The sequence below is a fragment of the Sturnus vulgaris genome, chromosome 16, assembly GCF_052056855.1.
Source record: "Sturnus vulgaris isolate bStuVul1 chromosome 16, bStuVul1.hap1, whole genome shotgun sequence".
Taxonomy (NCBI): domain Eukaryota; kingdom Metazoa; phylum Chordata; class Aves; order Passeriformes; family Sturnidae; genus Sturnus; species Sturnus vulgaris.
This window is the reverse complement of record NC_142258.1, coordinates 2,737,074-2,751,671: the sequence shown is the minus strand read 5'-3', so window position 1 is coordinate 2,751,671 and position 14,598 is coordinate 2,737,074. Positions and strand designations below refer to the sequence as shown.

The following is a 14,598-nucleotide window of genomic DNA, read 5'->3' as shown; positions in this document are numbered from 1 at the left end:
GGATGCCCTAATTTTAACACCGGTGGCACGTGTTCACTAATTCTGTCCTGTTTTTAAATAAGGTTCTGAATCTCTTGGTATAAATACCATGACCAGGGGTTTCTGGAGGTGACACTTGCAGGTCTGTAGGGCACCAGAGCTGGGCTGGATCCATGTGTCCCCAGGAGCTCCCTGCTGGAAAGGGGCAGCCTGGTGAGGCACTGGCTGTTGCTGAGGGTTTTCCTTCTCCTGAATTCCCTGTCCTTGCTGGGAAGTGCTTGAGCAGAGGGGGCACAGAGCTGGGGGCATTCCCAGCCCTGGTGCCAGGGGAGGATGTGCTGGTGCTGCCCCAAGGCAAAACCCTTCACCTGGAGCTCTGATTCCAGCTCTGACATTCACAGGATGTGGAACTGTGCAGTGAGTCCAGAGAGCTGCTCCAGGGCTGGAGCCCCTCTGCCATGGAGCCAGGCTGGGAATGTTCAGCTGCAGGAGAGAAGGCTCCAGGGAAACCTCAGAGCCCCTTCCAGGGCCTAAAGGGGCTCCAAGAGAGCTGGAGAGGGACTTGGGACAAGGGCATGGAGGGACAGGACAAGGCTTCAAACTGCCAGAGAGCAGGGTTGGATGGGATATTGGGAAGAAATTCCTCTCTGTGAGGATGGTGAAGTCCTGGCACAGGGTGCCCAGAGAAGCTGAGGCTGCCCCTGGATCCCTGGAAGTGTCCAAGGCCAGGTTGGATGAGGCTTGGAGCACTCTGGGATAGAGGAAGGTGTCCCTGCCATGGCAGAGGGGTGGAATGGGATAATCTTTAAAGTTTCTTCCAACCCAAACCATCTTGGGATTCTCCCTGCAGAGTCTGGGAAGGGAAACCCAGAGGAGGAAGAGATGTGGGGCTGTTGGTGCTGGGGGGAGCTGAGCCCCAGTGAGGGTGGGGGACAGGGGGCTGCAGGAGGGCAGAAGGAGCAGGAAAAGCCAAGGAGGGTTTGGAGGTCTGAGCACGAACAGGAACCTGAGGAGCAGAGCAGGAATGCAAAGAGAGGCTGAAGGAGGCAGGACATGAATGGCAGAGTAAGAGATGGTGGCAGGGCAGGAGAGAGGCTGGGCTGGAACAGGAACTGAGAGCCTGGGGAAGCTGAGGGGGAGATTTTAATCTATGCCAGGGCACAGAATGAGGGAGAGCTGAGGCTGAGCAGGGGTGGAGGCCAAGGTGACTTCTGTGACTGAAAGATTTTTTGAATTCTTGATGAATTGGGTTGCTATTGATGCCACAGGATTTGGGGCCATGGTGCTGGAGGCTGTGGGAGCTGAGGCTGAGGGGCAGGAAACCACAGGAACAGAGCAGGAGAGCAGAGGGCACTGGAGCAGATTCCACAGGAGGGAGCTGAGGCTGCTGTGGAGGTGCAGGGGAAGGTGCTGATGTGAGAGGGGAGGCCAAGAGGGCCTCCAGGTTTGCTGGGACATAGAGAAGCTCTGGAGGTTGGGAGGCCCATGGACTGTGGATGCTGAGAGTGAGAGGCTCAACCTCCCAGGTGATGCCTTTTTTAATGATAAGGAAGTATTTACATTTAAAGGAAGGTATAATATAGAATGGATAGAATCTGTTATAACTCTGCTCATGTTTTCTCCAGCTGTCTGCTTTCCCAGCACCAATTTGTGCATATACTGAATTACATTTATTCTTCCAAGTTTAAAGCTCTAGTTTGAGACAGTGGAGGGGATGGGCTCCTACCAGGAGTGATTCCTCACCAAACAAAAAATTCCTACAGTCTCCTTTAATGGAAATGAGGACTTCAAGTTACACATTGAAACCCCTATTTTTCCATGGTAGCTTTCAAAGACAGGTTAGATAAAAATATTCTCTCAAAGCAGCTTTAACTCCAGTGGATTCCTCACTTCTACAGCTCTTCAGAATAACCCAGGTCAGATATACATAAATCCAGTTTTGTAGAAAGGTCTCAGCCTTGGATAAATTTTCATATTGAAACCCAATTCCATTGTGGATTTTGGTGCCTGTCCCAGCTCCTCGTGTGCAGGATTGTGTCCTGTTCAAGAGGCAAAGCCTCACCATCACCCATGGCTGGAATCTGACACTGGAGCTTCCCACACTGCCTCCTTATAAATGTCACCAGTAAATCCTTGGATGCAATTCCATGTTTGAAACGTTTACAGCTGTGCTGGAAATTGTTCTGATACCTGAAGGAGTCTCCAAGCAGGGAGAGGTGAGCTCTCCATGGGGACCCGTGGGACACCACTGGATCCTTTGCAGGGATGCTGGTGCTGGAACCAGGATGAAAAGCCCCCATGAGATGTCCCCAATGGCACTGAGGTCAAGGTGGAGGATGAAGTCAGATGCTGCTACATGGGAAGCAACTTCTTTCACTGGGAGTGCACAAGAATAATGGGAATTGAGTTTCCTGAGTGGAAGTAAACAGCTCCGTGCAACCTCCAGGGCTGTCCTGGCACAGCCTGGGCTGGGTAGAGACTATTCCAGTCACTGGCAACAGAGGGTGAAGCAGCTTTGATTTGGGGGCAGAGGGAGCATCCCTCCATTCTGATCCCGTGCTGGAACATCCACTGTGGTCACACCATGGGTGTCTTCTCTTGGGAAGGAGAGCAGATGATTTTGAAGTGGCCGTCGTCAGGGCTGGGGATGGTCCCAGCGCTTCCCGTGCTGCAGATCCCAGAGAAGGAGGGAGCAGCCCTTTCCCCAGGGAGGCAGGAGCTGCTGGGGCAGGATTTGGTCTCTTGTACAGCAGAGCCATGTCCAGGGAAGCAGAAGCCACAGGTTTCCACTGGCTCTGGGATTCTGATGCTGGTGAATCCATCACCAACACTGCCAGCCTCCACCAGCCGATCTGCAAATAAACTCTGTGTCAGCTGAGGGGGTTTAGGAGCAGCTTTTACCTGAGAATGCTCTGAAGTGCTGCACTAGAGCCTCTGAAAAGCTGCTCCTGGAACTGGAGAGGACACCCAGCTCCCAGCTTGGATTCACTGCATCACCTAAAACACCCAGAAAATCTCTCCAAACCTGGGGGCTTATCTTTAAAATGACCCTTTGATCCTTGTGTCCTTCAGCAAGGCAGACAGGAATGGGACAGTCCTTGAGTGACTCTGGGTGTCACATTGGCCCATGGGGGCTTCCTCTGTGATTTTTGGCATTCATGGCTTTGAGGTGGATGTATGTAAACGTGGATATGTGTGATGTGTGTGCAGAAATAGGTAAGTAGGGAGTTTTTCTTTGGAAAGGCAGGAGAGAGGAAAAGGAGGAAGAATAAAAACACCTTTTCCATGTTGAATTGTTCCACATGATCCTTTCTCTTTTCCTCCCTTACACAAAGATCTGTGAAGCCTTTCTGGCTGCAGAACTAAAACTGTTTTTTTCTGGGACAGGTGTTTGTTTTGGAAGAGAGTTGGCTTTTCTCCCCTCAGCCTCTGGGTGGAAACTGGAGAGGCGCTGGGGCTTTGCACGAGTGACTGAGGGATTTTGGTGGAGAATCAGGCACAGGAGTTCAGTCCTGCTCCTCTTCCAGTCTCACACTCGTTTGTCTTTGCTTTTTCTCCCTCCCCTGTTAGAACTGGCTCTGCTTTCAGCCCCAGCCTGTCCCCAAAAGCTCCCCAAGCTCTCCCAGCGCCCCCAGCACCCACCTTTGGCAGGGTCCTCCCTGCAGTGGCAGGTCCCAGCGCTGGCCTGGCAGGACACCCCCTCTCCCTTCCTGCGCAGGTGAGTCCAGCCCAGGAGCAGGGAGCAGAGGAGGCTGCAGAGGCAGAGCCCCAGCAGCAGGTACAGCACCAGCCACGGGTCCTGCTCCGCGCATCCCTTCTGCTCCAGCACGGCCGCCGGCCCCGCGGGCGTGGCTGTGGGAGGAGAGATGGGCGAGCTCAGACACCTCTGGGGTCACTTTGGGATGGGGAAAGAGCCGACAGCAACTGTGCCCGCTTTGATAATGTGCATATAATTCCCACTGGGAAGGAATCTCACAGCAGTTCTGTCTCCCCTCTGTTCCATGGCGAGGTAGAGGAGATCCCTTCCCACACCCCATTGACACCCTGCCCCATCTTCGGGGATTGTTTCAACCCCAGTTTAGGACTCGGAGATCTTGGAGATTTTGGAGATCTCCCTGTTCCCTCCTGCTCCCCCTCCCCGAGGGCTGGGCCAGCTCAGCCGGGTGGGATCCACAGCTGCCAATTCCACCCTGGCTGCGGGAGCTGCCCCGCCTGTAAAACAGCAGCACACCATGGGGGAAAGCCACTGTAGGATGGAGAAAATGGGAAAGAGATGCCCTGGCGGCTTTTTCCCAGCCCCAGTGAAATGGCAGCCCCCCAAAAGTGCAGTCCCCTGGCACAAAGGGGATGTTTTGGTGCCCCTTCCCCAACTCACGCTCGCAGGACAGGGCACATTCCTTGGGGTGCTGCCCGCACACCGAGCTGCACTCGATGCAGCTCTTCACGAGCTCGTCGTAGTAAAATCCAGGGTTCTTGTTGCAGTCCATGGACTCTGGGGGAGGAGAGGGGAAGGGAGGGAGATGATCACGGAGTCCTCAGCACATCCCCCCACCACCCCAAGGCCTGGATTCACGAGAGGATGAGCCCAGCTCACTGCTCTGGCAGGCACAGTGTGGGACCTGCTCCCTGCCCGAAGCGCTGACAACCTCTGCAGGGCTCCGGGGTGACAGATCCACGGGATTTGGGGCCGTGTTTGGCTGGAGAGCTGGGGAAAGGCAGCTGTGCTCACCTGGGAGCTCCTGCCTGCTTCTCAGAGCTGCTGCTGCTGCCCTGGGACTTGCATGGCTTTTTGGGACACCCCAAAAGCTGCCTCAGCACTGGCTCAGGATACAGGAATGGCATCTCCTGTCCCCAGCAGGAAGATGTCCACTGAATGAACCTTGGGAGAGGGTGAAGCCACCTCAACCCATGACTCAAGGAAGGGAGTTGGCACAGGGTTGGGTACAGAACTCATTTGTCCCTTGTCCTCCTCCCCACCCGTTTCCAGGACACTCAGTGCCTCTCTCATGTCGGGGGTTTATCATGATCCACATCTGCTGAACCTGGTGGCTCCCAGCCTTTGGAGGGTGGGGTGGCCCCAACAGGGGACACAACTGTTGGTGCAGCTTTGTGACCTCCGAAGGGAGCAGTGCAGAGATGCAGGCACTTGGTCCTGGCCTCACTCCTGAGCTGTTGCCAGCCCCAGCCCATCCATGGGAAGCTGTCACATCCCTCTGTGTTTTTGGCTTGAAGCTCTGAGCTAGCTCAGAGCCTGCCCTGGGGTTCACCCCAGGGTCTGATCCTCCCTCCCAGCTTTGCCCCATCCCTGACTCCTCCATCCAGGGATACCCCAGCACTCACCACACACAGCATCACACCTCCTGCTCTGGGACTGGCTGCACGCGAGGCTGCAGGGGATGCACTGGGAAACGAGGTTGTCCCAGTACTCCTGATCAGTGCAGTTCTTCATGGCATCCTGCCCCACACCTGTCCCATCCATGGCTGCAAGACAGAGACACAGGTAGGCATGGGGTGGCCACCATGGGGCTGCTCTGCAGCCACCTTGTCCCTTTCTAGGGCTGGGACCCCTGGCAGGGAGATCCTGGCTGTCCCTCAGCCCTCTCTGCTCCCAGGCTTGAGCAAGAGCACACGGCCAAATCTGCTTTTCAAACTCTGTGTGTGTCCCAGGGGACACACAGAGAGCCCACCCTGGCTTAGAGGTGGCCCCGTGCTGTGCCCTGAGGGTCTGGGGGTCCCTGCACCCGCCAGTGGGAGCACAAACACTGGGGACTATTCCTGTCTTTACAGACAGTTCTGAAAATAGCAGAAACACGACCTTGTGTGTCATTCCTGCCCTTTCTCTTGGGTGTTCCGGTTTCTAGTGAAACCCAGGCTGATGTGTAAGACATTTCAGAGCAGCAGATGGAGGGAAATCTCCCCAGGAGACTTCAGGCACCAGTTTAACCAGTGCCAGCTGGAGGTGAACGTGCTCTTGTCCCTATCATGGGCTGCTTGTCCCATCCTCTCCTGCCCCTGTGCTCCCCGTGCCCTTGTGCACTGGATGTGAAGTCAGAGGCACAGCAGCAGCTCTCAGCAGCATAAAAACCTGCTCAGAAACTTACATTTTGAAGAACTGGCTGGCTGATAAAAGCTCCTGTGTTGTGTCACATGCGGGGTCTGCAGCCAGCGCCACAGAGCAGCTACAGGAAGCTCTGACCCAGCACCAGGGTGGCCCTGGTGGAAATGGAAATGTGCCCTTTGCTGCCTGAGAGGGCTCCAGGGAGCCACATCCCTGCCCAGAGCCGTGCCTGGAGCCGCAGCTGTTTCCTGCAGGGGTGGGAGATGCTGGTGCTGACGGGGTCCAAAGGTTTAAAACTTCGCCAAAGTCGCAGCTTCAGCCTCTGCGTGCCCGAAGGCTGAGCTGCTGCTGTGGCAAAGCCAAACCTTTGATTTTTATACATCAATCCCCTGCACTCTGCCAGGATTTCTCCTCTCTCTGCAGGACTCAGGAGTGTGCAGAGATTGAGCATTTTGCACATCTGTCCTGTCACTGCCCACCCGGCACCTTCCCTGCAGAGGGGCTGAGGATGGCTGGGTCCCACCTGGGGCAGCACACGTGAAACCCTCTCATTCCCAGGGAAAAATCCTCTCGGCACTGGGATGCCGGCCTGACACTCCCACCTGTTCAATTAACACTGCTATAAATTAAATAATGACTTTCTGTCGAGCTGACTGCAGACATCCCCCAGGCAGAGCGAGGCTCAGGCCATTGCACTCCCCGGATGCTCTTGGGACAAAATTTACACCCAGAGAAGCCCCCAGGGGTGGCAGGAAGCCCTGGGGATGGCAGGGAGCTGAGCCATCCTTGACCTAGGTAGGGTTTCCCATGGGATGACTGATGGGAAGCAGATCTGGGCTGTGTTAAAGCTGAGGGGCTGCAGGCTGGGAACCTCCCTCCCCTGTTCTGCACGTCCGAGGAGAAGTTTACCCTTCTTGGAGAGTCCCAAGGTACATGTGGTGCTCCCAGCACGGACTTCTCAGCCATGGATTTTCCAGCAGAGCCAGGTGAGTCTTTCCCTCTGCCTCTCAACCACCAGGACCCTCTGAATTCCCCCACGGACCCCTCATGCCAGGCTTTAAGCAACCACAGGACAAGGGGGAATGGCTTTAAGCTGAAGGAGAGTCGTTTTAGGTTTGCTATCAGGAAAAAAATTCTTCCCTGTGAGGGTGGTGAGGCCCTGGCATAGAGTGCCCAGAGGAGTTGTGGATTCCTCATCCCTGGAAGTGTCCAAGGCCAGGTTGGAGAGGGTTTGGATCAACCTGGGATAGTGGAAGGTGTTCCTGCCCGTGGCAGGGGGCTGGATGAGAATTAAGCTCAAACCATTCTGTGATTCCCTGTCCAGCCCCACAGCTCTGCCCACCTGCAGCAGGGTGGGAGCTCTGAGCAGACCCTGCACTCCCTGCTGGCCCTGGGAGCACGACCAGCCCCGAACCCTGGCACAGACAAAGCCCTGACCCCCATCCCTCCCCCTGCAGCCCCTCCATGGGGTAACTCACGTCTGACTCTCCAGCAGTCTCTACTCCCCCTCGGCTCCTGCCATGGCCCCACGAACTGCAGCCCTGAGCCCCTGCACGCCTCAGAGGTTTATTATTAGAGAGATTTGATTAATGCCCGAGCTGTGCATTTCCTGGGGTTTCCCCTTGTCCCCTCCATGCAAATCGGCTGCACACTCAGCACCTTGCATTGGCTTGTGGGGTCCCTGGGCTGCTGGGGACAGGGTGGGGGGACACCAGGGACAGGGACAGGTGTCCTGGGCCAGGTGGTCACATTTCAGAGGGCCTTGGTGGAGTGGGAGCTCTGCAGCTCCTGCTCTTGCATCACGGGACTGCAGCAGAATCCCAGAATCATAAAGGCTGGAAAAGTCCTCTAAGATCTTAGAGTCCAACCATCCCCCCAGCACTGCCATGTTCACTGGTGAACCACGTCCCCAAGTGCCACATTAAACACCTTCTAAATCCTTCCAGGGACGGTGATTCCACCACTGCTCTGGGCAGCCTGTGCCAGTGGAAAGAAAACATCTTCTCGTTTCACTCTGTACAAAAGGCAATGGCCAGGACCAGGCATCTCTCGGAGCATCCATCCTTTCCATGTCCTCAGGATGGCCAGCACAAGCCACTGTCCTGGCTCCTGCTCACAGCTCACAGAATGTCTCTGGAGCCCAATAAGGTGCCTTAACCACTGCTTTTCTCAGGTGCATCCATGCCTGGGAGGCAGGAGGGGTGTGCTATGTCCTGCATGGGCAAACGAGTCCCAGCTGGGCTCAGGGCACAAAGCATTAATAACACATTAATAGCACATTAATAACTCGGCTTGTTTTCACAGAGGGCAAGAGCCAGCTCTGCACTGCTGGCAGCCTCCAGAGGTTTGTCTCTGTTTCCTGCAGAGATGCTGGGCATGGCTTTGGCAGTGGTGCCAGGCAGAGGCACGAGGTGCTGAGAGCGTGGCAGAACAGTGACTCAGCTCAGCCCAGAGGGACCTTTCTGCAGAAGCAGCAGAAGGAGGAAGGAAGCAGCAATACCTGTTACTAAAAACACCCGTGGAACAGCATCAAGGGTTTTTCTGTTTGGTTCAAAAATTCCTATTTTGTTCTTGCCATGTGGAGTTGGAATGGAGAGGCCAGAGGACGTTTTGCTACTGTGTCCACTGCAGGGGCATTGGAGGCTGATCCTGCTCATGGGGAGCAGAGCCCAAAGAAGAGGAGCCCAGAATCTTGTGATGGATGTGGCCCATCACACCCCAGATCCTGCAGGAGGGTGGGAAGCAGCACTGGCACCATCCCATGGACCACAGGGCTTGGAACAAGGATCAGGAGAGGAGACACCAGAGCCACAGGGACACTGCCACATGCCACGTGTCGTGTATCTGGTAAAAAGGATGAGATCATTGCTGTGCTGGAGTCTCCCACAGGAGGGAAATCCTGATTTTGGCATTGCCTGAGTTGGTTGGCTGTGGCAGAGCAGGGAGATGGCCCTGGAGAGATGGTCCCAGCCCGCTGGCTCTCGGGTTTTGCAGGGGAAACTCACCTCTGTAAATAGCACCAGAGACTTGCAGTTTCCACCCTGGTGAGCCTTCAAGAGGGAAGTGAGAAGCACTTGGGGGTGGTTTGTCCCTGCTCGCTGAGCAGGGATCAGGCAGTGTGCTTTCAGCTGTAGAATTCTGGGGCTGTGTGGACTGGAGCCCCATTTCCTTGGCCGTGTGCCCCAGTGGCCTCACCCTCTGTGCCCCAAACATCATCACCCCCTCCTACAGCCTCTGAGGATGCTCTGTGGCTCTCCAATACCTCCGGACATGGTCCCCCATGAGCTTCTGTCTCACAGCCAAGGCAGTGGCTGTCACCCTGCCCTGCCTGGGGTTGTTCCTGTGGTTTGGACAGCCACCACCAGCCCCCTGTCCTGGATTTCTGGATTAAACCCTCCCTTTGCTGAGATCACTGGTTCCCCAGAGCATCAACCAGCAGTTCCCCATGCATCTTTCCAGTGCCATGCATCCCTCTGCATGGCTTTGCATCCATCTGCATCCCCCCTGCATCCCCCCCACATCCTTTTGCATCCTTCAGTGCCCATCTGCACCTGGCTCTGGAGGTGCCACACTCTCTTTGGGGTGACAGAGCCCAGTTTTGTCCTGACAACAGAATCTATTTTTTCTGCTGGGCTCTTGCCCCAGCGGCAGTGCTGCAGGGAGAGCTGCAGGTAACAGGGAGGGTGGATATTTGGCTCTGAAAACTTTTAGGGGGTGTTTTGCCTTCCCCTTGAGCAGCTTTGCTGGGATGGCTTCCTCCCCTCAGCCCATCTGCTTTTAGCACTCGTGAGCCTTGGCCAGGACGTTTGCTCACACACGTGCTCCCTTTAGGACCCGAAAAAAAAAAGAGTTGTGGGGGAAGAAGGGGAGGAGGAGCCTTTTTGGATCGAAACTGCCAACTGCGGGGCCGGGCTGAATGCAGACGGCTCCGAGGGCTCATTTCTGTCACCCCAATTCCCCGCGGAGGCGCCGGGGCCAGGATGTGCCTGTCCCTGGGCATCCCCCGTCCTGCCACCGTCACCTGGTGGCAAACCACAGAGTCACTGCGAGCCCAAACCCACGGGGCTGCTGCTGGGTTTGCCACCTGGGCTTCGGTGCATGACCCTGGGGATGCCCCGGGGCTCTGCAGAGCCGTGGCCGTGCTATGGTGACCACCACGGTGACCATCAGGGTGACTATCAGGGTGTCCCTCAGTCATGGTGACCATCACAGTGTCCATCACGGTGACCATCAGGGTGTCCCTCAATCACGGTGTCCATCACGGTGACCGGGTGTGCCGGTGGCCGGGTGTCCCCCCGCCCGGGCTGTTCTCCCCGGGCAGTCTGGGGGTGCGGCTCCTTCCCCCGGTCCCGCAGCCCGGCTGTGCGGATCTGTCCCCAGGAGATGGCACCCTTGGCCAGCCCAGCCCGGCTCCCGCTGGCTCCCGGGGCTCCGGCGGCGCCCGCAGCCCGAGAATCCTGCAGCCCTGCCAGGCCGAGGGGAATCACAGTTTATAGGATGGCTGGGGTTGAAGGGACCTTAAAGCTCATCCAGTTCCTGCCCCTTTCCATGGGCAGGGGCACCTTCCACTATCCCAGGCTGCTCCAAGCCCCATCCAACCTGGCCTTGGACACTGCCATGTGTGGATGCAGCTCCTGCCCCTCCCTGGCACCTCTGTTTGCAGCAGCCCCCAGAGCCTGGGGGGTTCAGGGCCCCCCACACCCCACACTGCTCCATTCCTCCCCTTGCTCCTCGTCCTGTCACCACCCCTGGGGCTGCAGTGGGCTGTCACCCCAAGGATGCTCAGCACCCACCGGTGTCTGGGCACTGTGGCAGCCCCTTGTGCTGAGGGTCTGACCCTCACAGAGGTTGTGCCAGGGCTGTGGGTGAGCCCTGGGTGAGCCAGGCTCCAGAGGTGCCCCTGTGCATCAGCAGGGTGATGCTGCAACAGCTTCCTTGCCAAAACCCAGCACTGATCAGGAAAAGGGAAGCATTTTACCAAAACCCAGGCTGTGCTCAGGGCTGGCTCCCCAAACCCAGCTGCCAGCTGGAGACCAAGGATGGCCAGATGGGAAAAGACCTGGGCTGGCTGAGGTGTGGCACAGAAAAGAGGAAAAAGCCCTAAAAATGTGTAGGGAAGGAGCAGGCAGAGGAGGCTTCAGTGCCAGGGCTGTGTGCTGAGGTGTAAAGCGTGGGTGGCGGATAAGGGAGATGAGTCAAAGAACAATCTTTGGCCAGAACAGCTGATCTGATTACGTGGAGTTTTGACCTGGTGGGAACAACTCCTTGTCCTCACTGCTGACTTCTCTCTGGAGAGGCGTTTTCCTGGCAGAACCCTCATGGGAAGGGGTTTGCAGCCTGCCCAGGCTCTCTGCTGTTAATATTTAACACTAAAACCCTGGGGAAATTCCAGAGGACTGGAGGGTGGCCAGTGGGAGTCAATTTAATATTTAAAAGGGATAAAAGGGCTGATCCTAGGAATTACAGGCCAGGTGAGGCTGATCGCCGTCCCTGCACAAATTATGGGCTGGGTAATTGAGGATACTGTCAGCCAAAAATTAGAAGCTAAAAATATAATTAAGGTCGTTAGCTTGGTTTCATGGATGGCAGCTCCTGTCGAGTGAGTCGGCTTTGGTTTTTGGCATGACTCTGGGCTGGCTGATAAAGCTAATTGTGCTGCTGCATTATAATGGGTTTCTCCAAAGTATTTAATTTAGGGCCATGTGACATTTTCATTTGTAAAACTTGTATTATATGGAGTCAGCAGAGCAGACATCCGACGGCTGCGCTGGCAGCTCCGGGGTGGTGGCCAAGGGGGCGAGCGATGGAGGAGGCTGAGAGCACTGGATTTTGCACAGGAAGATGTTTTTAGCAGGGTTGCTGAGGTGAGAGGGGGTTGCCAGGGCAGGCAGCCTCACAGAGGGATCCCCTCTGCCCAGCCCAGCAGACAAAAGGTGGAGAAACACGGGTGGGAACAAAAGATACGGATTTTCCTGCTAAAGCACAGCAAGGTCCGATGGCAGCAGCAGCCACTGATAACCCAGCTGGGAGTGTAATTAATCCATTTTGGGTGAAAGGTATGAACTCGCAGACATTTGGCATCTCTGGACAAGAGGAAAGTTGTGCTTGGTGGGACAGAATTTGTTGTGGCTTCTGGGACATGCTCAAGCCTCTGCATGTGTGTGCAGCTTGCTCTGGACCATCCTCGTGGGCTTTTCCATGTGAGTTACATCCTCCCCTCTGGACTGCATCAGCTGCAGCTGAATGCTGTGGATTTCCTCCAGTGGATGATTTGGGTCCTTTTATTTTTCCTAGTGGGAAAAATGGGATTGAACGGGGCCTGGAGCCACCTGGTCTAGTGGAAGGTGTCCCTGCCCATGGCAGGGAGTGGAACAAGATGGTCTTTAAGATCTCTTGCAACTTAAACCACTCTGATTCTGTGACAACTGGGCACAGAGCAGCCCAGGGCCTTCCTCTCCATCCAGGAAGGTGTTTTTCACCCCATATGGATTTCCACCCTGTAGGTCTCACCCCTATAAGACACATGACAGCATGAGGGGTATCCAAGCCTCCTTTGGTCAGTGTTTCCCTTGCCAGATGTTCCCCTGGCAGGGCTGTGGAGGGCTCTGGATTCCTGCACAGCCAGGGGCTGTGTCCAGTATCCTACACTGGGACTCCACTGGGAGCAGAGCAGGAGGAGGGGAGCCCTGTCAGGCGCCGCTCAGTCCAAGCCTGGATCCAGTGTGGAATCCCAGGGCTTGCCAGCTCCGAGCCATGGCTCCTGCCCTCTCCCCCGGGCATCCATCTGTCTGGCTCCACGCTAATGATGGCGAGCTGGCGGCACAGAGGCATTAAATGACTTGCCCAAGGTCCCGTGGGGAGTGATGGCCACCCGGGAGGAGCACCCGGCTGTCCTGCTCCTGTCCCAGCAGCGCCCAGCCCTGTGGAAAAATGTGCCACAGAGCAGGAAAAACACGGCACAGCCACATGGATCGTGTCCCCAAAACGGTGACATCCTGGTGAGCAGAGCCAATGGATGGGGCTGGTGAGTCTCCACACCATGGCAGGAGCAGGTGCTGCTCTCCTCTCACCTGTGGGGTTTGGTGCTCCCTTTCCTGGAGCTGCAGGGTTTTGCCAGTGCCCTCCCCAGGCTGGGGCCAGCACAGCCTGTGCTGGTGACTAACACCTCCTGGTTTGCACCTTGTTTACCTGGCACTGGGGCTTCTTCTTGGAAGGCTGACTCACCATGGCACCTTCCTCCTCTGCCACCAGAGCTCCCTGACAAAAACTTTCCATTTTCCCATTGTTTAAATTGCCCTCATTTGAGAAAACTCCAGAAAAAAGCCGGCTCTTGGTTGAAGAGACATGGCAGCCCCAACCGGGCATTCCCACAGCGATGGCAATGGGTGGATGATGGGGTGAGACACCCACTCCCACGGCACATGTTGGGGACCTCGATGCCACGGCTGTGCCAGGATTTGGGGCTCGCAGGGGATGTCACAGGCAGTGAGTTTCCAGAACGTGGCACACGGGCGAACGCCGGCTCCGCACGGCTGAATGCAGCCCGACAGGTTTGTGGAGAAGCCTATCCCGTTGAGCTGGATTTTTGGAGAGGCTGGAGCCAGCCCCGGCAGCAGCCGCTTCCCGCGAGGCGCTGCCGGCTCCGGCAGAGCCGTGCACGGCGCCAGGTCACGGCCCCGAGCCCAGGGGCAGGCACAGCCTGAGGATGGGACACGCAGGACCTGCTCCGTGCTCCCTGCTCTGTGCCAACACTGTGCCCTATTCTGGGGAACAGTGCCCCATGGAAATAGGGAGAGAGCAGCCCTCTTCCCTCCAGGGTTCCTCCAGTCTGTGGGGTCCGTGACCTGAGGAGGTGGAGAAGGGCTGGGGACTATGAGAAGAACACATGGAAGTGTCCGTGGAGCTGCAGAGAGGAAAAAAAAAAAATGCTGGGCATCTGTAGGAGCTGTGGGATGCAGGGCATGCCAGGTCCTCAGCAAGCAATGTGGCAGGGAATAATCCAACACTGGGGATGGCTGCAGGGAGGGAGGAAAGGGGAATCAAAGGACAAGAGCAGGTTGAGAAAATCATCCACTCTTCTCCAAGGAGCAGGATTTCCGCAGTCATGTGCCAGGTGAACCCTGGACCCACAGCGAGGGCAGCAGGGTCTGTACATTCCACAGGGGAAAACCCTCTCTTCCTGGGGTAGGGAAAAACCTCTCTTACTGCATTTATAACATTAGGATCAAGGAAAAGGTGGGAAAATCCACCCCAAATGGTGACGTGTAGGGGTCTGGTGGCCTGGGATCATCATGTGAGCTCCGGGCCAGGTGAGGATGCACTGGGGTCACTGGTGCTCTGCTGTCCCATCCCAATCCATGGCACACAGTGTGTGCTGCGAGTGGCCCTGGCAGGAGGGAGGGAGATGATTAAAGCTGCCTTTGATGAAGGAAAAATTAATAAACAAGCAGGCAATTGTGCTGGGCTTTATTTAGTTGGGATGACAGTGCGGAGCCGGCGTGGCGAGGCCGCTGAGGCCGGGTCCCACATCAAACAGCAGGACAGCGCCAGGCGTGAGGGGA

General features: G+C 56.3%; 1 protein-coding gene across 2 annotated transcripts; it reads right to left on the bottom strand.

The window, feature by feature from the left end:
• Positions 1 to 1,733: 1,733 nt before the first annotated feature.
• On the bottom strand, positions 1,734 to 7,609 carry TNFRSF13B (TNF receptor superfamily member 13B). Of its 2 annotated transcripts, XM_088174261.1 has the most exons (5): positions 7,516 to 7,609; positions 5,320 to 5,460; positions 4,355 to 4,471; positions 3,622 to 3,831; positions 1,734 to 2,831 (listed from the first exon to the last, which is right to left on the bottom strand). In XM_088174261.1, the coding sequence occupies exons 2-5, from the start codon at positions 5,456 to 5,458 to the stop codon at positions 2,557 to 2,559; spliced, it is 741 nt and encodes a 246-aa protein (XP_088030387.1). In that variant the 5' UTR covers positions 5,459 to 5,460; positions 7,516 to 7,609; the 3' UTR covers positions 1,734 to 2,556. The 2 variants fall into 2 exon arrangements, with proteins under 2 accessions (XP_088030387.1, XP_088030386.1); XM_088174260.1 differs by lacking the exon at positions 7,516 to 7,609 and having other exon boundaries at positions 5,320 to 5,864.
• Between the last annotated feature and the right edge of the window lie 6,989 nt (positions 7,610 to 14,598).

Bases quoted from the DNA above. Each gene is read 5' to 3' on its own strand.
- TNFRSF13B (XM_088174260.1), bottom strand. From the start codon at position 5,806: ATGACACACAAGGTCGTGTTTCTGCTATTTTCAGAACTGTCTGTAAAG. The intron at 4,472-5,319 runs GTGAGTGCTGGG...CTCCTCCCCCAG, and splicing joins GAGGTGTGATGCTGTGTGTG to AGTCCATGGACTGCAACAAG. The intron at 2,832-3,621 runs GTGGGTGCTGGG...GTTTATTTGCAG, and splicing joins CAGGGAGGACCCTGCCAAAG to ATCGGCTGGTGGAGGCTGGC.